Source organism: Dermochelys coriacea, chromosome 1 (assembly GCF_009764565.3).
Source record: "Dermochelys coriacea isolate rDerCor1 chromosome 1, rDerCor1.pri.v4, whole genome shotgun sequence".
NCBI lineage: Eukaryota > Metazoa > Chordata > Testudines > Dermochelyidae > Dermochelys > Dermochelys coriacea.
Genome location: NC_050068.2, coordinates 257308467 through 257332697, shown reverse-complemented (window position 1 = coordinate 257332697; position 24231 = coordinate 257308467). Strand labels below are relative to the sequence as shown.

General features: G+C 44.6%; 1 protein-coding gene across 16 annotated transcripts in view; it reads left to right on the top strand.

Moving 5' to 3' along the window:
- The window catches only part of RBFOX2 (RNA binding fox-1 homolog 2), a 257417-nt gene that overhangs the window by 179429 nt on the left and 53757 nt on the right, over window positions 1-24231 (top strand). For all 16 annotated transcript variants that reach the window (XR_006283083.1, XM_043520127.1, XM_038406425.2 and 13 more), the window contains 2 exons: window positions 1863-2087; window positions 13001-13147. Coding sequence is in view for 15 of the 16 variants with exons in the window: in XM_043520127.1 (XP_043376062.1) it covers window positions 1863-2087; window positions 13001-13147 (372 nt within the window). In the remaining variant the exon portion in view is untranslated. The remainder of the gene's footprint in view (window positions 1-1862; window positions 2088-13000; window positions 13148-24231) is intronic.

The following is a 24231-nucleotide window of genomic DNA, read 5'->3' as shown; positions in this document are numbered from 1 at the left end:
CTGGTCCGCAGGGGACACAGGCCAGATATACTAGTGTCAGAACAAATTTGAGATTCAGCCAATGTCTGAGTGACCTGTGTTGGCTAGAGGTGCATTGAATTTATCATTGTTTCATTCGCTCTGAAAGGGAGCTGCAGGCACTTTGATAACTGGATTGAAAGATTTGTCCAGTTTCAGCAGAGCTTCCTTCAGTGTCTCTGTATTCTCTGCTGAATGACTACTATGTAATTTCCTGCAGCAATTACCCCTTGATGAATCCCTTCCCAACAGAGATCCCTTTGCCTCATTTAGTGACAAGACTGTTTTCCCTTTTGTTCATTGATTTAAGCACACCAATATTACAACAGGCTCCACTACTTCAGGGTGTTGTGGGAGGAGGGCCCATGTCTGGAGTAACAGGTGAAACTCGGAATTACAGTACATTGACAGTGGTGAGCAACCTCCTATCCTGAGATTATTCCTTGGCTTTCTCTGGTCTGGTGATGGGTGCAATAGAAACAGAGCAATAGTCCAGTCTTCTAAGGTCAGAGAGACTTGAATGTCATAGGCCGTTCTTCCTTTACCCCAGATGACTGACTTCTTCCAGCCATGCCTCCCTCCCTTCCCTGAGAGCATGTAGATGGGCCCTGACAGTTGGGCAGAGTGGCTACAACAATGATTTTTGAAGTGCTAGGGCCCTCTGGAGGCATGGCAGTGTGGGATTTTTACCCTCTTTGGGATACCTTTTGTCTGGTGGAGTATCTGTTTAATAGACAACCAGTTGGCATCAAATGGCGCCAAAAGCTGCTAAAAAGCCAATTGTCCTATCACAGAAATCTCTGTGGGATGCCCTGAGTTAAGGGAGGAGTATAATTAACGCCTTGTTTGAAGGTAGCAATACTAATGATTGGGAGAGAGCAAGTGCTGCAAGCCTGTATTCTCAATACTCAGTTCCCCATGGCTCCTGTTTGTTTCTGAGGAGTAGGCAAGAAGCATGAATTCCAGTAATTGGGTATCTGGGTAATCTGTTTTGCACAGATCTGTCCTGGAAAACAGATCTCTGCTCTCTTTTACTAGAGTATAGTAGCAAGGAATACTGCCCTAAGCATGGGGGCAGTGCCATGAGGATGCAGTTTATCACAAGAAATATCTTAATGGTTAGAGGACTGGGAGAAGTGGGGTGTGCCAGCCAAGTACACTGGCATTTTATAGGGGTGTTAGGACCAATGCCACCCGTACTGGAATCCTGGGAGCACTCAGGAAAAGTCAGAAAGAGAATTCTATTCTATAATTTGGGCCTGAGAAGGAGATGCAAACCAGTCAGGCCCTGGAGATGCACCTTACATAACTTAGTTAGGGGATCCTGTGATATTTCAAGGGTGTGTAGGTCCTGAGCCCCAAATATGGCCCCTTCAGTCTACCCAGTATCCTCAAAGCTGCCAAAGCAAACTTAAAAAAATGAGAATCTGTGCTCTCAGGGGAGGAGTGTTCCTTCTGTATAAAATACAATAGAGGACTTGTTTGAGTGATAGTGTAGTGACAATAAGAAAAGGAGTACTTGTGGCACCTTAGAGACTAACAAATTTATTAGAGCATAAGCTTTCGTGAGCTACAGCTCACTTCATCGGATGCATCCGATGAAGTGAGCTGTAGCTCACGAAAGCTTATGCTCTAATAAATTTGTTAGTCTCTAAGGTGCCACAAGTACTCCTTTTCTTTTTGCGAATACAGACTAACACGGCTGCTACTCTGAAACCTGTAGTGACAATGAATGAGATACTAAGCTGGGCTGGATTGGACACCTGTTTGGTCTTCTTAGATTGGGCTGCTAGTCCATCATTTGTAGCATATTAAATCCATTTTCTCCTTTCCCCCTTCTCCAGGGTAACCAGGAGCCAACAGCCACTCCTGATGCAATGGTCCAGCCATTCACCACAATCCCATTCCCACCACCCCCACAGAATGGGATCCCCACAGAGTATGGGGTGCCACACACTCAGGACTATGCAGGCCAGACCAGCGAGCACAATCTGACACTCTACGGAAGTACGCAGGCGCATGGAGAGCAGAGCACGAATACGCCCAGCACGCAGAATGGATCTCTTACGGTATGCACAGCCAGTTGCAGAGTGGGAAAACCAATACAGTGCCATTCATACAGTGCGTTTCCTGAAACTGTTTTAGGTTAGATTACCTGATGGCTCTCTTCCATCCCTAACGTCTCATAAGTGCGTAGGTAATGTTGCTCTTGTATCAGAGGTGGCCCGCTTGTACCCCAAAAGTGAGAGAATTATGAAAACCCCATGATTTTCACATCCCAGTGCAATGCTCCTACCTTCTTTCCCCCTTGGATATACACTCTTGTTAAATTTGTGTTTGTGAAGAGAGAAATATCCCCTCTGTCGCAACAAGGAGTAGCAATAGTTTATGGTGGCTTTCTTAAATGTTGTGACTGAACTGTAGCCTAGAACAGTCATTTAGGGATGTCCAGCCTTTACAAAGATGTTAACTACTTTGAGTTAATTGGCAATCAAATTATTTAAAAAAAAAATGGAGTGAAAACAAGCCTTAAAAAACTGAAATTATAGATAGGATTATAATTAGTAGATACAGATGAATTATCCCAGTTCAGGGAGGTGGTAGAGTGGGGAGACGTTTTGGCTTTTTGAAGATGACCATGTGCATGGCGGGTGTAGGGGGGCAGACCTAGGCAGGAGACAACATTTGGCTGCTATGCGGCCATTTACTGACCAAAGACTTTCACCTTCTTCCTTGTTCACTTTCATCTTCCCATAGCCTGGAACTGGAACTGGACAACATGCTGGCAGATTATCCCAGGGAAAGCTTTATCCACCCCTTAAGCCACTTGTTAAGATTTAACTTCCTAATAAAGAGCCTTATGGTGAGAGCCTTCGGTGCAAAGGGATGGATTTAATCTGCTAATGCTTTCAATTTTCCTTGTAGTTAGGTGCTTGGCTGCTAGAGATTATTTTTTCTCCCTATAAGTACGGAGTGAATTTAGTCCCAGTGATTGGAAGGGCTGATATAGTGCCAGCTCAAGTGTTTATGGATGCACAGCATGTAGCACCCTTCTCTCTGTGATGGGCCATGACTGCACTGTTCACAGCACTGGTCTTGACCTTGAGAGATGCTTTGTGCTATGGTGTTCACAAGATGAATGGATTGTCTCTCTGAACTATACAGAAGGAAAGGGTATAAGCCCGGTAAAGTACATTGACCATGCTTTCAATTCACTTCAAACACCTTACTAAGTCACAGGGCAATGCAATCCTAGTCCATGACAGATTATGACTGGAAATGGAACCCAAGGCTGATGCAAGGCAAGTGCAGAGCCATATAAGTAACATTATGACACTGAGCTGTCAGTCCCATGTCTCACCCATCCAGTGAACACAACACAGGAATTGGATTTTTAGTTTACTGCCTGGCAGTGCAAAGCAATACTAAGCACTACCAGCTCAGTGATGGAGTTGGATGCTGGGAATACAACCTAGATCTCCTGCATGGCAGTGCAGAATGCTTCCTAGTTTGTCTGCTTTTTCCATGCGTTTGTTGTTCCTATCTTTGTCCAGACATTAAGAATGTTTTTTTAAAATGGAAATGAATAATGTGAGCCTTGACCCTGGACATAAGCTGCTGCCTACCCTCCTGTTCCTCTTCCATATTAGGAACCATCTCCACTGCATTGCAGGGAAGAGCTCTGTGTTTCATCGACTAATACAAGCTCCAGAGAGCCAAAAGAACAAGAATAGGAGTCCGCATATGTGCCCTGGCAGGGTGAGACAGTGGTACTTATGAGGAGAGAATAGAAACTCGTGTGGGAGGGAGTGTGTTGCTGGGTGCCTGCTGTGAGTGGGAGAATTGTTGTCAGGAGTCTGTGGAGGGAGTGTAACTGGGAGAGGTTAGATAATAGGTTGGCTAGCATGTAACTTTTGTACCAACTACTGGGAACAGTAGGCATGTCTGCTCTAACTATTTAACATAGTTAAAGGTGTGCAAGTGAACACTGTGAAGTAGAGTGCACAGAACTGGAGCGGGCCAGGAAGGGGTAAAGGTAAATTCCTTCAAGAAAACACATGAACACATTAGTGGTGGCAGTTTTGGCCAGGATTATTTAACCTGAAAGGATTCCAGTTGGTGGTAAGCCAGTGTGTGTGTTTCAAGGAAATCCAAGGGGAGTGAACAAAGTAGCTGAGGGCTTTCCTAGCCTGTCTTGCATGCTTTGGGCCTTGAATCTTTCTGCCCTTATCCCTTTCTATTCCTCTAGTGAAAAATCTTAGTGTATGAAGTTCTTTTGATTCCGTGGAATATAGGCCTTGGGGTGTATTTGCTTTTAGCTTTACTCTTTATTCAACGCACTGAGCAGTCATGTGGGAATCGAGGGAAACTCACTGTATTGTGTTGTAAGTAGGAGGCTTAGTTACTCAGGCCGAAGGTGGGTGTTAGAATACAACACACCAGGTAGATGATACTCCCTTTCTGAATACACCCATAACTCACAGGCACTGTCCATCACATGTGCCAGTTATTACATACATACTTGTGTGTTTGTTGCATGTGTGCACGCATTTGTCACACACAGGTTCTCCCTCTTTCTAATCCTGTCTTCTGGCCCATGGGACTCTACTAACCTAATACTATGTAAAGTTGTCTTAGGGCCTCTAATGCTCTCCTCTTGCTACATCAGTCAACAAGAGCAGCTGCCCTCACATGTGTGCAAGTGAGATCCCAGACCCAACAGGCCTGCAGATTCCCATGCTGTTGTGATCTTAAGCCTGGAATCCCAGGGGCATTTCAGGATTTCCTTTAACCAGAGAAAAGAGACCTTTCCCTACTTTTAAGATCAGAGTTTGTGCTGATGTCCATTTGGTGCAGTACACAGTCAGTTAGCAAAAAGGGGATGGGAGGAAGAGCTTATAATTCCTGCTTTTCAGCCTGGCAGAGGCTGAGGTTTTTGCAGAAATGTTAAACTGAGAAGACAGGGTGTCATTTTTGAATTGGTTTTGTGTGGGTTTAGATCTGACTGATAACAAGCCTGTGCGACAGTGTAATGAGTTCATCCAGTTTCTTCTCTTATGAGCTAGTCAGGCTCTGGCACACAAGCCAGACAGGCTGATGTGAGGATGCTGACAGTGGCAAAGTGAGTTAATTAACACAGTCTGGACGCCTGAGTTCAAATGTCAGCTCTGGTTGCAAATGAAATAAACTTCATGAGTCAAGGTTTGCTCCATACTGGACATTTCTCTACATCCGGAGTAATCAGTTATTTTTTGTCAAGGTCCAGATTTCTTGGTCCGCGTATAGTCAAGGTCCGGACTCCAGAGAAAAAAATAATAAGTAAATAAAAATATTTTGGGGTTCTTTTAAAAGTATCTGGCGGTTCGGGTTTGGCCTGTGGTCCTCCTATTGACTACTCCTGCTCTACTTTATAAAAACAAAGCACATTCTGGCATGATTATTTTGTCAGCGAAGGAGGAACCTGGGATTTAAATAATATTTATGGCTATAGGTCAGGATTGAGAAGCGCAGAAATGGAACTGTGGATGGAGAAACTTGAACATTAATTGCTCATACTATGCTTGAGTTTAATTTATGGTATTGGCCCTTCACTTATTGAGGATCAGACCTCATGTGCTGGGCTGTGTTTCCTGCCTGGTACTTGGGGTTATGAGTCTATTTCCAAAGTATCTGGGCTTTCTTCCCAAACTATGCCCGAAGCAGAGTTGATCAAAAAATTGGAGTGGATCAAAAATTGACAGGGACATCAGTTCAAATGTGGCTTAGCAAAACAACCTGCAGCAGAAGAGTCTGTTTCCCTGACTGATACCTTGCATCTCAGTTTGTCAGTGCTATGACTCTTGAGTTTTTATCAGTTTTTACAGAGGTAGACATAAAACAGCCTGAGGACTCTCAATCTGAGACAGCCCAAGGTGGAGAGACTTATATAGAGGAATGACTGACCATCTAGTCAAGTAAAATGGCTTTCCTGACAGTAGAAAACAAGATGATTTCCCTATAAGGTGAATAAAACTGATGAAAGAAGCCAGCTGAATAGTGGGAAGAAGGGTGTGTGTGTGTGTGTGTGTGTGTGTGTGTGTGTGTGTGTGTAAAACTATATCTAGAGGTATAGCTGTACAGACATAGACATATGTAAATCACTTTATATGAAAGTTCCTGATGCAGCCTCATAAATGGCAGGTGTTGAGAGCTTGCCTTTCGCATTATATCATGAACCTGTACAATACAAAATCTAATTGCAGAGAGCAGTGTCTGAGATAAGTCTCTGACATACTGTCACTTAAACACATTTAGTAAATGAAGCACATCCTCCAAAGGAATACAGATGTCCTTTTTTTATGGGAGAATGAGGAATCACATTCACAGTGGGATCCATGTACCCTAGTCAGTGTTAATGGTGAGATAGGGACTATACTTTCAAATTTCTGGGTGTATTATATGCATCTAAACATATGTTTTTGAATGCGCAAGGTTTTCCAAGGACAGGGTGTTCCCAAACTTTTTTTTTTATAGCATGAACTGCGTCTTAACAGAAGGATTGTCCCATGGATGTCTCCTCTCCAATTTGCTGTTGTATAGATTACCCCCTCTCCCACAAATAACAATGGAAAATCCCCATGGTAACTACAGCAATTGTGTACCTAGGAAATTTAATATTAAGGAAGTACGTAATGTTTACTTTTAGGTGTCTCTTAATGCAGTTTAACAGGCGGAGGAGAAGCCATCACTATGTGACCGACCAGCTCTCTGTGGACCACTCCATGGTCCATAGTTTGGAAACCACTGGGCAACTAAATATGAAATTTTGAACTTGAGAGCATGGTCTGACCATGAAACAGATTAGTTCAGTTTTCCACACTTACAAACCACTGTTTAATGTCTAAGCACGGCAGCTGTTCACCACCACCTTCTCTGGCTTGTGTGCCAGAACCTCCCTATTTGATAAAAGATGCATTTGATCCCAAGAGACTTTCATGAAGATTCTGGCTTGGTGGCCATCAAAACAATCCTGTCTGGACGCTGCATGTCATTATTGCATAGAAAAACATTTAATACGTTGAGATTCCAAGGCCAGAAAGGACCCTTTATAATCAGCTGGTCTGGCCTCCGGTATAACACAGGCCTCAGAATTTCCCAAAATAATTCCTTTCTTATTATATTCTTAGCATGTTCTGAGTTGCATTTAGACATCCGTGTTGCCATCTCTGGAAATTGGGCTCCCTATTTTTAAGGTAAAGAATACAAATGGAAATGGATTTGTTAATTTTAAAAATGAAATTTAGTGCTGTTGAAAAGTGCCAGTTGGCACTGGAAGTCCTCTGTCTTCAGAACAGGTACAGCATGGGCAATGACAATTCAAATTCCCACATCCACTACCTATGACTGTGTATTCAACCTTAACTCGGAGGAACAACCTATAGGAGTGAGGGGGATTCAGTGTCCATGGCCCTTTAAGTCCTTTACCCACACCTCTACTTAAACTGCTTCCTAGGATGTCTGTTATGATGGTAGCTTTTGTGATGTGAACATTTACCTATTGGAAGCTGAACTGAAACCCCTCCATTCCCACCCCACCCCCCAAAAACCTCAACAAGCAACCTTCCATTTCCATAGGCACATAGCCATCAAATAGCAGTGAATTTCAGTCACCGCCTTCAGTCATTCCGCAAGCTGGTGAGCTAACCAGTTTCCTGGTCTGGGGCCAGACTATAACTAGTGGAGTCAAAAAATGCTATAGCTCAACCCCAAAGCTCATAAGCCAATCTAGTTCCCCTCTGAATACAGGCATTAATAGTTTACATTTTTCTATCTGTTTTGTAAATAAACTTTACCACAGTCCACCCTTGTTCTTGGGCTACACAGGATTCTGGATCTTCTATTTCCAAACATTTTAATTTTCCGTACCTTGCATCTGAAGAAGCAAGCGAGGGAGAGAAACTGTACTTCGTATTTATAGTTTCTGTGCTGGCTGATCTCTTTGCTGTCGTGAAAAGAACAGGAGTACTTGTGGCACCTTAGAGACTAACAAATTTATTAGAGCATAAGCTTTCGTGGGCTACACGTCACTTCATTGGATGCATAGCATGGAACATATAGTAAGAAGATAGATAGATACACATACAGAAAAGGTGGAAGTTGCCATACAAACTGTAAGAGGCTAATTAATTAAGATGAGCTATTATCAGGAGAAAAAAACTTTTGTAGTGATAATCAAGATGGCCCATTTAGACAGTTGACAAGAAGGTGTGAGGAGGATACTTAACATAGGGAAATAGATTCAATGTGTGTAATGACCCAGCCACTCCCAGTTTCTATTCAAACCCAAGTTAATGGTATCTAGTTTGCATATTAATTCAAGCTCAGCAGTTTCTCATTGGAGTCTGTTTTTAAGCTTTTCTGTTGCAAAATTGCCACCCTTAAATCTTTTACTGAGTGGCCAGAGAGGTTGAAGTGTTCTCCTGCCGGTTTTTGAATGTTATGATTCCTGATATCAGATTTGTGTCCATTTATTCTTTTGTGTAGAGACTGTCCGGTTGGGCCAATGTACATGGCAGAGGGCATTGCTGGCAAATGATGGCATATATCACATTGGTAGATGTGCAGGTGAACGAGCCCCTGATGGCGTGGCTAATGTGATTACGTCCTACGATGGCGTCATTTGAATAAATATGTGGACAGAGTTGGCATCGGGCTTTGTTGCAAGGATAGGTTCCTGGGTTAGTGTTTTTGTTGTTTAGTGTGTGGTTGCTGGAGAGTATTTGCTTCAGGTTGGGGGGCTGTCTGTAAGCGAGGACTGGGTCTGTCTCCCAAGATCGGTGAGAGTGAGGGATCATTTTTCAGGATAGGTTGTAAATTTTTGATGATGCGCTGGAGAGGTTTTAGTTGGGGGCTGAAGGTGACAGCTATTGGTGTTCTGTTGTTTTCTTGTTGGGCCTGTCCTGTAGTAGGTGACTTTTGGGTACTCTTCTGGCTCTGTAAATCTGTTTTTTCACTTCAGCAGGTGGGTACTGTAGACTGTTGTCAGTCTCATTTTGTCTGTTCACCTGTGTCTGCTCACCCAGGCAGATAAATATTCACTGTTGGCTCAAGCAGTATAGATCCCCTGCTTTGCCGAAATCTCAGCTGAGACCCTAACTTGGCATGTAGTCTGTGGAACTGGCTGCTTCAGAACAGTTTGGAACCATAAGCATAGTGCCAGGTGACATTACCATCAGTGTATGCAGTGTTGTTGTACCTGTGGTGGTCCCAGAATATTAGAGACACAAGGTGAGTGAGGTAATATTTTTTTATTGGATCAAATTTTGTTGGTGAGAGAGACAAGCTTTCAAGCTTACACAGATCTCAGACCTGAAGAGTCAAAAAAGGGTCACCACCATCTCTCTCTAATTACCATTAATGTAAATTAAACAGACTAATGTGAGAGTGCAGGATGGGACTAAAAGCATTTTAAATTCCAGAATCTCTGCAACAGCGCAAGTCTCCTTGTTACTGCCTCCTTGCTGGCAGTTGAGATTTAAGGAACATGAAGAGACTCTGCACCCCACTGTTCCGAACTGACAACAGGTTGTAGTAGGTATCTCGGACTTGAGGAGGGAGAAGTGCAGTTCCTCGCTGTCAGATGTTGCTATCAGGCTAGAATGAAGTAAGTGAGAGCTAGTATGGGGAGGAGAGATTTGGTTTGTGAAGTGTGTTTTTTATTATGTGACTCGGGGTAATTTTCTGCCACGAGTCTCCATTAAATGCTGCCTCTAAACAAGCTCCAGGCCTTTCCCTTTCATTTCCTGATGAATTAAGTCAAGGAATGACCAAAAAAAAAGAAGAGAAAAACAAGACCTTAGGAAGCCATTTCTTCCATTTGTATTTGCACCTGAATATATGGCAATAGACAAATGTATCAAGCCAGTCTGATGCTGGCTGAAAGACTGAACCTCACTTTAGGGTCACAGACGTTAGAAATGGGAAAGAACCGTTAGACTGATGAACCCATCCCCTTGCAAGTGTAGTTTATAGTTTTCAGAGAGGGAACACATCTGACATTAGCAGGAAACTGTTGAATTCATGTAGAAGAATGTACCCTTCCACATTGGTGTTACCTGTCTCTGAGCTTGGGAGTCTTATCATAGTCGAGGTGAGGTTTGACAGAAGACCTCTTGTCTTCCCTGTTTGAAGCCTTATCTCATTGTAAAAAGCTAGCATGCTGTAAAATATTGTCTCTTGTATGGCAGCAACACGCTGCCATATGCAGGCACAGCTGTGAGGGATTTCTGAACAGGCCACTGTATGACATAGTACAGGCTTAGTAAGACATGAGTTCCTGTCTCTGTGTGTTTACATTCTCCTCGGTCCACTAGTTCACAGCCTCATGGTTTCCATGCCTACTGAAGCAATAGACCTATTCCTTGGCAGATTACATCAGAAACTGTTCAGAGTCCTTAAACTTGTGCTGACATACCTCACTTCATAGAATCTACACTTGTCATGCTTGGGAGGGCTGAACAGAAGGTGCATGCCTATCTGGTGGGGCATGTGTCTACCTGCAACTTTTACCATCTGTTGCAGGAAGCACAGGGCTTGGAAATTTGCATTAGTGGGACTCCAGAGTATGCATAAAATCTGACTGAAGAGAGATTCCCTTCAAAACTCAGTAGCACTGGGGGAGTTAATGATTTCTGGGGGTTGTTTTGGAACACTAATCTCTAGGCACTGTTTGCACTGGTGATGGATGAGCTGCCGTGTGTTCTGTCCTTTTCCTTGGACAGATTTGCCCCAGGGAGCAGAGGACTCTGATGGAGTCATAAAAATAAAACTGCCAAATAGCATGGTGTGATTTAATCACAAGCTGACTGATTCTTCCCCTAGGGTGCACCACACGTGTTTGGAGATGCATTTTGTCACGGGGTGAGGGGAGGGAAAGGCATCTGGAAGTAATACACTTTAGATATGGTATCTGTCAGGATGTTGTCTGTGTCTGATATTGGGGGTGGGTAAACCATGGCTGATTGTAAATGGTGTACTTTGTCCAGTCTGCGGTGGGCTCATGTCGCTCTGCTGTCCCCTTCACTGCAACTTGTGAACAGAGATGCTTGCATAGCCATGCCATTCCACTCTCCCCATCATTCCTAGTTTATACCAAATGGATCACATTCTTTGTACTGCCTACATCGCTTAAGTGAAGTGAAATGGAAAGCTGATATTGCTTTGATCAGCATGCCGCGGCCACAGTGTTCACTGTTAACATGCTATTGTCAGTCCTGTATAACTCGTATGTGTGTCCGAGAGAGAGAGAGAGACTTCTGGCTGAGAGAATTTCAGTGCTACTGCAGCCCATTTTGTATAGCAATGGGGAGATGCCCCTTTTCAGGTCTTTGGGACTATGTCTATGTCTATGACTATGTATGGGCCAGCAAAGAAAAATCCACGGCTGGCCCATACCAGCTGACTGGGGCTGCGGGGATGTTTCATTGATGTGTAGGCTTCTGAGCCCAGGTTCTGGGACCTTCCCACCTTTCAGGGTTCTAGAGCCTAGGCTCCAGCCCAAGCCTGGAAGTCTACACACCAATGAAAGAGCCCCACAGCCTGAGCCCCGTGAACCCAAGTCAGCTGGCATGGGGCAGCCATGGTTTTTTTTTGCTGTGTAGACATACCCTGGGAGGCTCTCAAGGCTTTGCTGCATAATGTGAAGGACGCTCTGGGTAAGTCCAGCCAGTGGTGGAGGAGCCCAGTCTTTGGTTAAGTCCCCTGGGAGTATTTCTTTGCACATTTGATAGACAAAATGGATGTCCAGCATCAGTAAAACACTTGATTGTTTAGGCTCTTAGGGCCTGGATATGTCCTTGCAAGTGTTTAAAACAGGCTGAATCTAGTCTTTGCTAGCCCTTTGAGTTCCCATACAATAGGTTTTCACTATTGCTATGGGTGAAGGGGCGAAGTAAGCCCACACCATGTGAGATAGAGTGAAGCTGGGCTTAAGAAATTTACTAGACATCCAGCCAAAGCATTAAACCTTCATCTGAGACAGGTGACAAAAGAAGGGGTGAATAGGTGCTCTGGTGATTATCCTGGCATACCATTCACAGCTGCTGGAAAGGGACACAGCAGTAAAACTGATCAGATTATTATCAATTTCGCTGTTCTGCTGGCAAGGATGAGAGATTATCAATTTCGCTGTTCTGCTGGCAAGGATGAGTCAGTGAGTACATTTTTCATGTCTCAGAGTAAGGGATGGGTTCCCCCATACTGGGGTTAACAAAGTCACGGCACAGCTTGTGGAGTCTCCTGGAGGAGAGATTCAAATGGAGATTAAATAAATCTGGCTATTTCAATTTCAATGTTAAAACTTCGTACCAAGACATCTTAATTTGTGCCTCAATCTCATCTATGATGCAAAACACGTTTAGGGGCAGCACGTATATTTTGACTGCAAAGCCAAAAAAGGAGTGTGGCTCTTTGAGGTTTTGGTAGAACCTAAAAATGATATTTATTTATTCAAGAAATTAAAGTAGATTTTAAATTAACTAAAATAAATTAAACATAAGAATGCATAACCATTGCCCGTGGGCTGAACCATTTTAGTATAGGTCATATTTGGAGGTGGTACTTCTCTGAATGGAACACAGCAGAACAGATGCAGTTTTGCCTGGGGGTGCAGTACTGACATCAGTCTGTTGGAAATCTGCACCTCAGTCATGGGATTTTGATTATTGCATCAACATGCTGCTATAAGAGATTAGAATAATAATACTACTTGCCAGCATCAGGACTAAAAAGAAGACCCACCTCTTCACTGTAGCTTTCCCATAGTAACAAGGGGGAAGAAAAGCCAAGGAAAAGAAAGGAGAAACTACTTTAAAAAAACTATCAAACTTACTGTGTCACAGTTACAAGTGTAGTGTAAATACATAGGCAGAGATTACCTCACAAGGGTTGGTTGGAATTTGTATGATTTCTCTTCACTTCTCTTTTTGTCACTGTTTGATTTCAGCAGACAGAAGGAGGGGCACAGACAGATGGACAGCAGTCACAGACACAAAGCAGTGAGAATACTGAGAGCAAGTCCACTCCAAAGCGGCTTCATGTCTCTAACATTCCCTTCCGTTTCCGGGATCCAGACCTCCGACAGATGTTTGGGGTAAGTTACTGAAGCCTTTAAGGAACAATGGACTCTACTTCACTATAAGTACAGTACATGGTGACACTGATGGTATGTCCATGATAGGAAAAAAAGTGTTTTTACTACATGTTCGTTAATGTGGTAAAATCCCAGTATGAACAGGGCAATTTGTAGTTTTCACATGTTAGCAGGGCGAGGTAAGCACTAGGTAGGATTTACCTGTACTTGCTATCACTTGCCCTTTCTGCACTAAGATTTTATCATGTGTTAGCAAACAATTGATAAAATTCTGCCTTGTTGCCTAGTGAAAATAAGGCTTCATAGCTAAGGTTGATTTAGTGTTTCCATTCTAAAGTGTTATTTTTCAGTTGGTTACAAACTTTCTGAAACATTTAAGGCCCTCCTTATGATCCACTTCTGGGACCTTATGAAAAGATTCCTGCGAAGAAATCGGCCAAATAATATTTGAGGAGCTATTGGTGAGGGGATAGTATTTTTAAAAGTATATAACATACACATTGTGTGGTTTGACTGTATCTTTTAGCCTGCTCCCCCCTCCCTCCAGCCTTTGTACATTAGCTATCTTCTTAGATTGTAAACTCTGTGGGGCAGAGACTGTCTTCATGTATATGGCCAGAGACTAGTTCACCATAGACACACTCAAATTCAAAGGAAGATGCAAGACTTTGCAAGAGCTATGCTTCAAGTGAAGTGTCTATACAATTCACAGGAACCTTTGGCTTGTTGGCTGCTCATCCTGTGTGGTTGACAGTATACTAGTATTGTCTGAAAATAGTTCCGTGTAATTAAATTTTTTGTTTTTCTTTTAACAAAATCTAGGGAATTCTATTTAATAAAACAAAACAAAACCTTCGTTGCATGCTAAGGCTGCAGACTGAAGAACTCAAGACAGGAAATACAGTGTTAAGGTTGCTCATGAAACCTTGATAGTTGTTCCCTGAGTGAGTGTGTTAAATCATTTCTAAGTGCACCATCACCTACAACTGGTTCTGCAGGACTCTTACTTCAGTCATTGTACAGCTTGAACAGTATTCACTGAATGAGGCAGGTGTCCTATGAAACCATACCTAATTCACATCAGCAAATTATCTCGATGCGAAGGAAAGATAAGAAGAATAGTAAGAGGTCAATTTGGCTCTATCAAGATTTCTTTAATGACCTGAAAATCAAAAATGAATTCTACAAAAAGTGGAAATACGGACAAATTGCTAAGAAGTATAAAAGAATGGCATGAGCATGTCGGCACAAAACAGAAAGGCTAAGGCATTTAGCCTTTGAGTTGCACCCAGTGAGGGACATAAAAGGCAACAAGGAATTTTTTGAACACATTAAGAGCAAGAGAAAGACAAAGGAAGGTGTAGGCCCACTATTTAGTGGGGAAGTAACACTAATAACTTATGACCTCAAGAAAGCTGAGGTATTTAATGCCTAATTTGCTTCAGTCTTCACTAAAATGATAATGGTGACCAGATACTCAACACAATTAATATTAACAAGGGGGAAAGAGAAGGAATGTTAGCCAAAATAGGAAAAGAATAGGTTGAGACTAGTTTGATAAGTTTGATGTATTCAAACTGGAAGGTCCTGCTGAAATTGATCCTAGGGTGCTTAAGGAACTAGATGAAGCAATCTTGGAACAATTAACAATTATCTTTGAGAACTCTTGGAGGACAGGTGAAGTCCCAGAAGACTGGAGAAGGGCAAATATTGCATCTCTTTTTAAAAAGGGGAACAAAGAGTATCCAAGGGCTTATAGACCAGTCAACCTAACTTTGATACCTGGAAAGATACTGGAACCAAATTATTAAGCAATCAATTTGTAAGCATCTGGAGGATAATAGGGTGGTTCTTCGAGTAGATGTGGCTTTGTATTCCATGTAGGCGTGTGCATGCTTCAGTGCACTGAAGCCGGAGAACTTTGCCTAGCAGTACCTGCAGGGATGGTGCTTGTGCCTTGTGGTCCCAGCCTCTACCCTGGCTATATAAGGGTGGCACTGCCCCAGTCCACCTCAGTTCCTTCTCTGCACCCGTGGCTAGAGTCAGAGCTATGTGTGGTGTTTCATCTTACATTTTCAGTGTCAGTTTTTCTGAGTTTTTCCTCTAGAATAGTAGTTATTAGTCCTTTAGGTTTAATTTAGTGTTAATAAAGCATTAGAGTAGTTGGTTACCCTGTGTGTTGCCCTCACCAGGTTCAAGCATTGTCCAGCTCCTTAATAGTGATCCCTGTATGAGGTGCTGCTTGTATCTCGGTGAGGGCCACACTGAGGAATGGTGCTCCATCTGTAAATCATTCAAAAAGAGGACTCAGGTAGCAAGAGACTTACAGCCAAAGCAGCACCTTCTGGAGCAGACCATCAGGTCGCTTCAGCACCAAGGCCCTCGTCTTTTTGGTAGTTGCCTTCAGAACCAGCAAGCAATGCCTTTCCATGTTCGGACTATGGTGTTTCGTCCAAGAGAAAGAGGAGCTGTTGTTCCTTCATTGCAATGAGAAAGACATCCGATAAGACTAATCGGAATCATTTCAGGCTCGGGAGACTGTTATGCTGCTTCTAAGAGAAGTGCTGACCAGCATCACACTCCTTCCAGCATGTGGGGTGGAGCAGGTCATCTAACCAGTCCCTGGTACTGCACCGAGATCAGCGAGAGCCGGTACTGTTGACTCCCTGGTTCCAGCCACGGGGCATCTGTTGAATCCAGTACTGATGATGTTGGCACCAGCGTTAACTGTCTCCACACCAGTGGCATATCAGCAGACATCAGACCTGCTTTGCCGCTCAGTCCCTAACTCTTCACTACTTCAGGAGTTTTCAAGTGCCATAGCTTCTATCACATTGTCCTTCAATATGTCTTCGGCACCTTCTGGCTATGTTGCAAAGCTGCTGGGTTTGTTAGCATGGCAGCATGCATTGCCCATGTCCCAAACTGTGGAGTTGAGGCTGATGCCGGGCCCAACATCAAAGGCCCCCTCACTGCTGGTGTGTCCTTTGGCACAGTCATTGCACTTTTAGGAAGTCCCACTGTCAAGTTTGGTACCACTCTGGGCCTCGGTGCTGGTGCCTCTCCCAGTACTGAGTGGGAGTGTGTCTTGCTCAATACCGTCGATTCCCCATTCCTCTTCAGCAGCGATGCTGGCCCCCAGGTTGGGCTTCAGATGAGTCCAATCGTTTGTTCGCCCCATTGGTGCTGGCTCCCTGTTCTCACTGCAGAATCTTCGGGACTCCTCGAGATCCAGATTGGGGTAGTTCTACTCTTTGTTGTTGTCTGATAGAACATAAGATTTGTGAGATTCTATATGGTCACCCTTGCAATCATTCTCCCTGTGTTAAATCACAATGAATGGCTTGCTGCCCTGGACCTTCAGGATGTTTATTTCCATGTATCAATTCTTCTGAGCCACAGGAGGTTTCTCAGGTTTGTCATGGTAGACCAGCACTATTAGTACACCGTGCTTCCTTTCATCTGTCGTCTGCTTCCCGGGTTTTTACCAAGTGCACGATTGTGGTGACAGTGTACCTCAGGAAGAGGGGAGTTTATAGCTTCTTGTACCTGTATGATTTGGTACTGAAGATCAAGTCCAGAGACGAAATCCTCTCACCTTCGGTTCATGTTACGCTTACTTGGTCATCTAGGTCTCATCCTAAACAGTGGGAAGTCAACATTGGTTCAGACTTTAAAAGAATTGAGTTCTTTGGAGTACCGCTAGACTCTGAGTTTGAGACTGTTTCTACCAACTGACTGGTTCCACATGATTCACCATCTTTGTCTGGAATTGCAATCTCAACCCTCAACCACAGCTTGAGTATGCCTGAGGTTTCTAGGCCATATGCTACATGCATTATGCCAGGTTGTGCCATCATCCTTTTTAGATGTGGCTGAAGTTGTTGTATCATCCAGACTGTCATCTCTTGGACAGACTGGTTCAACTTCCTCTGCCAATCCTGGACTCTTTACAGTGGTGTATGGCAGGGGTTCTTAACTTTTTTCTTTCTGAGCCCTCTGCAATGTGCTATAAAAACTCCACAGCCCACCTGCGCCACAATAACTGGTTTTCTGCATATAAAAGCCAGGGCCGGTGTTAGGGGGTAGCAAGCAGGGAAACTGCCTTGGGCCTTATGCCACAGGGGCCCCCACAAAGCTAAGTTGCTCAATTTCTTTGGCATCAGCCCCTGGTGGTGGGGCTCAGGGCCTAGACTTCAGCCCCATGCGGTGGGGCTTTGGCTTTCTGCCCTGGGTCCCAGCAAGTCTAACACTGACCTTGCTTGGATGACCCCCTGAAACCTACTTGCCTCAGTCCCCTAGTTGAGAACCACTGGTGTATGGTTCAGGACAAAATGTGCCAGGGTGTTCCTTTCTTTCTGTCCTCACCAGCCAGGCCTCTTGTCATTGTTGCCTCCTTAATAGATTGGGGAGCATATCTGGGGTCGCTGAAAGTTCAAGGACTGTGGTAGGAGGAGGAAGCTTCTCTGCATATCAATGTCCTGGAGCTTCTTGCCACATACAATGGCTGTCAGGTACTTCAAGATCACATCAGGGACTCGGCAGTGCACATCCTTATCAACAATACCACCTCAATGTATTACCGTATGTGAACAGACATGGGGGAGCACACTCCAATATGATGTGTCAAGAGGCGATCAGGATCTGACAGTTTTGCATCAGGGAAAACTTTACCCTGTGGCCAATCACTTTCGTGGGATCCAGAATCATCTGATGGATCATCTCAACAGAAATTTCTCCCTGAATCACAAATGGTCCCTAAAGCCCAGAGTTCTATGATCAATCTTTGCATTTTGGGGCATCCCAACTGTCGCCCTGTTCACCATGAAAGACAACAAGAAATGCCAGCTCTTTTGCTCCTGAGGGGGTCTCTGTCCAGGCTCCTTGACCTTTCTGCCTGAGCTGGGAATTGTCATCCCTGTGTGGTTTTCCTTCAATTCCAATCATCCCGCAGATCATTCTCAAGCTGAAATTGGACACGGCCAAACTTATTTTTATTACTCCAGCATGGCTAAGACAGTGTTGTTTCTGCAACCTCCTCGCATTATTGTTACGGCTTCCCATATCCTTTCCATTTCATCTTGATATCCTGACTCAGCATCATGATCAAGTTTTGCATCCAGCACTGGGCTCATCTCACAGCATGGATGCTGCAACTAGATGAGAAGGAGGAAGGATGTTCGGAGATGGTCCAACAAGTTTTGCTCAGTAGTAGAAAGCCCTCCATCAAAGTGGCCTATTTGGCCAAGTGGAAGTGGATTTCAGTGTGGTAGTTAGCCTGAGGAGTTCAGTTAATGATGGCTTGTATCCAGGACCTGTTGTTACACCTTCAATCTTCTGGTCGTGGATTTAGTTCTTTGAAAGTGCATCTGGCAGCAATTTCAGCATTCCATCCATCCATCCTTCGGAAGTTGGTGTTTTCAAACTCCATGGTGTTGAGGTTCTTGAAAAAGTGTCACTCATTTCCACCCACCAGATAAAGAAATGATTCCTTTGTGGAATTTAATGATCTCTTAGTGACTCTTTGGGGACTTCCATTTGAGCCTCTGGCAACTTCTTTCTCCTTTCTGTGTCAGAAAATCACTTTTCTTGAAGCAATAATATCTGTAAGGAGAGAGTTGCAAGCTTTGATGGCAGAGCCTGCTTACACTCAATTTTCCAAAGATAAAGTGACCTGTGATTGCACCCCAAGTTTTTTCCTAATGTGGTTTCTCAGTCTCATTTGAACCAAGTTATAGATCTGCTAGTGTTCTTCCCTAAGCTGCATTCAACCCCAGAGGAGCAGTGTCGTCACACATTGGAAATCAGGTGACATTTTGTTTTTTACTTGGATAGGATTAAACTTTTCCATTCTTCACCTCATCTGTTTTTCAGATGTGGTCTGAATGAAGGGACAAGCAGACCCTTGACAGACAATCTCCTGGTGGTACTTCCTGTGTCATGCCAGTATACGAAATAGCTCAGACTATGCGCCCTGAAAAGGTGCAAGCTCATTCCACAAGGGCCAAGCAATGTTGATAGCATTTCTAAGTGATGTTTCTATATTGGACATTTGCAGGGCTGCCACTTAGTTCTCTGTACGTACTCTTACAAGCCATTATGCCATTTCAACTGCATCTAGATCAGATGCAAGTTTTGGGAAGGCATTCCTGGAGTCCTTGTTAAAAAGACTCTGAACTCTGTCTCCCACGAGTACTGCTTGTGAGTCACCTGCCTGGAATACATAGCTGCATCTATTTGAAGAATTAAAAACTGTTCCTTAACTGCACAGCAGTTTGTTGAGATGTGATACAGACCTGTACTCTACAACCCACCCTCTGCATCAGAGTTTGTACTCTTGTTATTTGGTGTGAAAGAACTGAAGGGGGTTGGGAAAGCACTGCCCATATTTAGCCAGGAGAGGGGCTGGGGCCACAGGGTCTGAGTGCCACCCCTGAGAGTACTGCTAGGCAAAGTTCTTTGGCTTCACTGCACACACCTACATGGAATGCATGTCTGCATCAAATCATAAAGAACAACAGTTACAGTACAGGGTGAGTAGCTGCTTTTTATGAGGAATAGCCAGCATGGATTTGTCTAGAACAAATCATGCCAAACCAACCTAATTTCCTTCTTTGGCAGGGTTACTGGTGTAGTGGATGGGGGGGAATCCGTAGATGTGCTATATCTTGATTTTAGTAAGGCTTTTGACATCATCCTGCATGGCATTCTCATAGGCAAACTAAGGAAATGTTGTCTAGATGTAATTACTGTAAGGTGAGTGGACAATTGGTTGAAAGATCATACTTAGTAATAATCAGTGGTTCGCTGTGAAACTGGGAGGGCATATCTAATGGGATCCCACAGGGGTCATTCCAGAGTTAGGCACTCATCAATATTTACATTCATGGCTTTGATAATGGAGTGGAGCGTTTGCTTATAAAATTTGCAAATAACACCAAGCTGGGAGGGGTTTCAAGCCCTTTGGAGGAGAGGATTAGAATTGAAAAGGACCCTGGCAATTTGAAGAATTGGTCAGAATTCAACAAGATGAAATTCAATAAAGATAAGTGCAAATTACTTCATTTAGGACAACTACAAAATGGAAACTAAGTGGCTAGGTGATGGTACTGCAGAAAAGAATGTGGGGGTTACAGTAGATCACAAATTGAATTAGTCATCAATGTGATGCACCTGCCAAAAAGGCTAAGAATATTCTGGGGTGTATTAACAGAAGTGTTTTGTATGAGACATGGGAGGTACTTGTCTTGCTCCATTCTGCACTGGGGAGGCCTCAGGAATTTAAAAGGTACACTGCTGTCTGCCGCAGTCCGGCAGACAGCAGTGTGCCATTAAAAATTGGCTCGCGTACCATCTTTGGCACACGTGCCATCGGTTGCCAACCCCTGTTCTAGTGTGACACACACAGCCCTGGCAGCCTGAGAGTTGAGGAGCCTCTATCCTCTGAATCACCTATTCAGGCTGATCACAATTGTGTCTGAGCACCTGACATCATCTGCATTTTACTAATGGGGAAACTGAGGCACATTGAATAACTACACTTCTATCTTATAAAGTTTCTTCCAGAAAGCACACTGTAACTGCTGGGTACTTGCAGTTGGGATTTCCTATCCTTCACTGAGGCGCAGCTAATGCCATGTTATGTTACACAGAGGAAAAACAAATGGTTTACTTGTTAATTTTCATTCTCCACCAAGTGATTTTGGTGCTTTAAAGTTACCTGACTTAGGGTACGTCTACAATACAAAATTATTTTGAAATTATTCTATTCGAATTTTCGGAAGCGATTTTACACATTCGGTCTTGTCTCCCCACTAAAGTGTGTGAATTCAGCAGAGTGCATCCACAGTACCGAGGCTAGCATCGAATGTCGGAGCGGTGCACTATGGGTAGCTATCCCACAGTTCCCACAGCCCACTGGAATTCTGGGTTAAGCTCCCAGTGCATGATGGGGCAAAAACATTCTCGCAAGTGTTTCTGAGTGTGTGTCATCAGTCTCTCTCCTCCTTCCGTGAAAGCTACGGCAGACAATCATTTCATGCCTTTTTGGCATGCAGATGCCATGCTGCTTTCAGCAGACGGTGCAGTACGGTGCACCGTTTCTCTCCTGGTACTATGAATCCACCTCGGATTTCCTCGTCTTTCTATGTAATCTCTATAAGTATCTACTCTTTCTCTTCCTCATCTCTTCTGATTCCACTGCCAACTCTGCTCTCCCACTCTTGCTGCGCTACCGATCTTCTTCATGTTGTCTGTCCTGGGCTCCCGCCTCCGTGAAAGCTACAGAAGACAGCAATTTCCCACCTTTTTTCAGCTATCATGAACCGAACAGCATCTCTTGTGCTGCCACTCTGCTCTCCTAAGTTTCGCGTCCTTTTTCCAGGGTTACCCATGCAGGCGCCTTAGCGCGGCAAGCATGGAGCCCACTCAGATCTCTGCTGCAGTTTTGGCCATTGTAAATACCTCACACGTTATCCAGCAGTATGTGCAGTACCTGCAAAACCGGGGAGGAAGTGACGACAGCGCGATTACTATACTGATGAGGACATGGACACAGACGTTCCTAGAAGCACAGCATGTGGCGATTGGGAGATCATGGTGGCGTTGGGCCAGGTTCATGCCATGGAATGCCGGTTCTGGGCCTGGGAAACAAGCACAGACTGGTGGGACCGCATAGTGTTGCAGGTATGGGATGATTCCCAGTGGCTGTGAAACTTTCTTATGCGTAGGGCCACTTTCATGGAATTTTGTGACTTGCTGTCCCCTGCCCTGAAGAGCAAAGACACCAAAATGAGAGCAGCCCTCACAGCTGAGAAGCGAGTGTCCATAGCCCTGTGGAAGCTTCCGACGCCCAAAAGCTATCGGTCAGTTGGGAATCAGTTTGGAGTGGGCAAATCTACTGTGGGGGTTGCTGTGCTGCAAGTAGCCAATGCAGTCATTGACTAGCTGCTATCAAGGGTAGTGACTTCGGGAAAAGTGCAGACCATTGTGGATGGTTTTAATGCACTGCGGTTCCCTAACTGCAGCAGGGCGATAGACGGAACGCATATCCCTATCTTGGCCCCAGAACACTGGGGCGGCCAGTATGTAAACCGCAAGGGGCACTTTTCCATGGTGCTGCAAGCACTGGTGGATCACAAGGGACGTTTCACGAAAATCAACGTGAAATGGTCGGGAAAGGTGCATGATGCTCACGTCTTCAGGTCTTCTGGTCTGTTTGAACAGCTGCAGGAAGGAACTTACTTGCCAGACTAGAAAATTACTGTTGGGGATTTTGAAATGCCTATAGTTATCCTCGGGGACCCCACCTACCCCTTAATGCCCTGGCTCATGAAGCCGTACACAGGCACCCTGGACAGTAGTAAGGAGCAGTTCAACTATAGGCTGAGCAAGTGCAGAATGGTGGTAGAATGTGCTTTTGGACATTTGAAAGCCTGCTGGCGCGGTTTACTGACTCTGTTAGATCTCGGAACAACCAATATTCCAGTTGTAATTGCTCCTTGTTGTGTGCTCCACAATATCTGAGAGAGTAAGGGGGAGACGTTTATGGTGGGGTGGGAGGTTGAGGCAACTCGCCTGTTGGCCAATTTCGCACAGCCAGACAACAGGGCGATTAGAAGAGCACAGCAGGGTGCGCTGCACATGAGAGAAGCTTTGAAAGCCAGTTTCATGACTGGCCAGGGTACAGTGTGACAGTTGTGTTTTTCTCTCTTGAAGTTACCCATCCCCTATATATATATGAAAGGAAATAAAGTCACAATTGTTTAAAAACTGTTCTTTGTTATTTTTTGCACAACACACTGAGAGAAATCGGAAGGTAGACTGGACGGGGTTGGGGGTATTGTGTTAAGAGGATGGAGGAGGAGGGAAGGACAAGTCCAGAAACCAAATCAAAGTTTCGGATATGCCAGCTTTCTGCTGCTTGTGCAATCCTCTGGGATTGAATGTGTGGGTCCCCGTAGCCTCTCCCCCCCAATCCCCCCCTGTGTTCTTGGGCGTCTGGGTGAGGAGGATATGAAACTTGGGGGAAGAGGGAGGGCGGTTATACAGAGGCTGCAGCAGCAGTCTGTGGTCTTGCTGCCTTTCCTGTATTAGATCCACCATACAGCGAAGCATATCAGTTTGCTCCCCCATGAGCTTGACCATAGCATCCTACCTGCTCTCATCGCATACGTCCCTCCTCTCTTCATGATCATTTAACGCTTTATGGGACTCAGCAATTGTTTACCTCCATGCATTCAGCTGGGCCCTATCAGTGCGGGAGGACTGCATGAGCTCGGCAAACATGTCGTCCCGACTTCGGTTTTTCCACCTTCTAATCTGGACCAGCCTCTGGGACGGAGTAGATAGGGGCCGCATTGAAACATTTGCACCTGCAGGAGGAGAAAAAGGGAGGGTAGTATTTTAAAAGATACATTTTAGAGAACAAAGGGGACACACTTTCTCAGTGAAACGGGCATTCATAGTACACAGCACATGTTCTTTCTGTACAAGGTCACATTTTGCCTCTTATACTGAAGTGCCTGCCACTTTGGTGTGAGTAAGCCATCACATGCGGCCGGGCAACAGAATTCAACTTGCAGGCAGCCATGGTAAGCCCTAGGGACATGCGGGGTTCCGCTTCTTTCGCATTCATTTCAATGCTTTCAAACTGCAGGGCCCCCTTTCCCATAGCAAGCAATGCCTGGTGGGTTTGCCATATAAAAGGAGGGCCTGCAGGCTCTCTGGGATGATCGCTTCACACAACACCATCCCCATACCCACCATGTGGCTCCGAAGAGGCTCTGAGCAGGGATGAGCCCTTTAAACTAAACGCGAACAGCCCAGCGCAGTTGGGTTTCCCCCTACCCCCTACTGTGTGGCTCCAATCAGGCTCCACTCACCAGAAATCACGGTCTCCAGGGTCATGCCTTCTCCAGGGTCATGGTCTGGGAGTCCACCTTGGGAGTGAGGGGAGGCTATTGGCTCCAGCGTTAAGACTAGTTCCTGGCTAAGGGGGAAAACGGATTCCCCACTTGCTGCCTGTGCACTGTCCTCCTCCTCCTCTTCGTCCTCCAATAACTCATCCTCCTTGCTCCATGCAA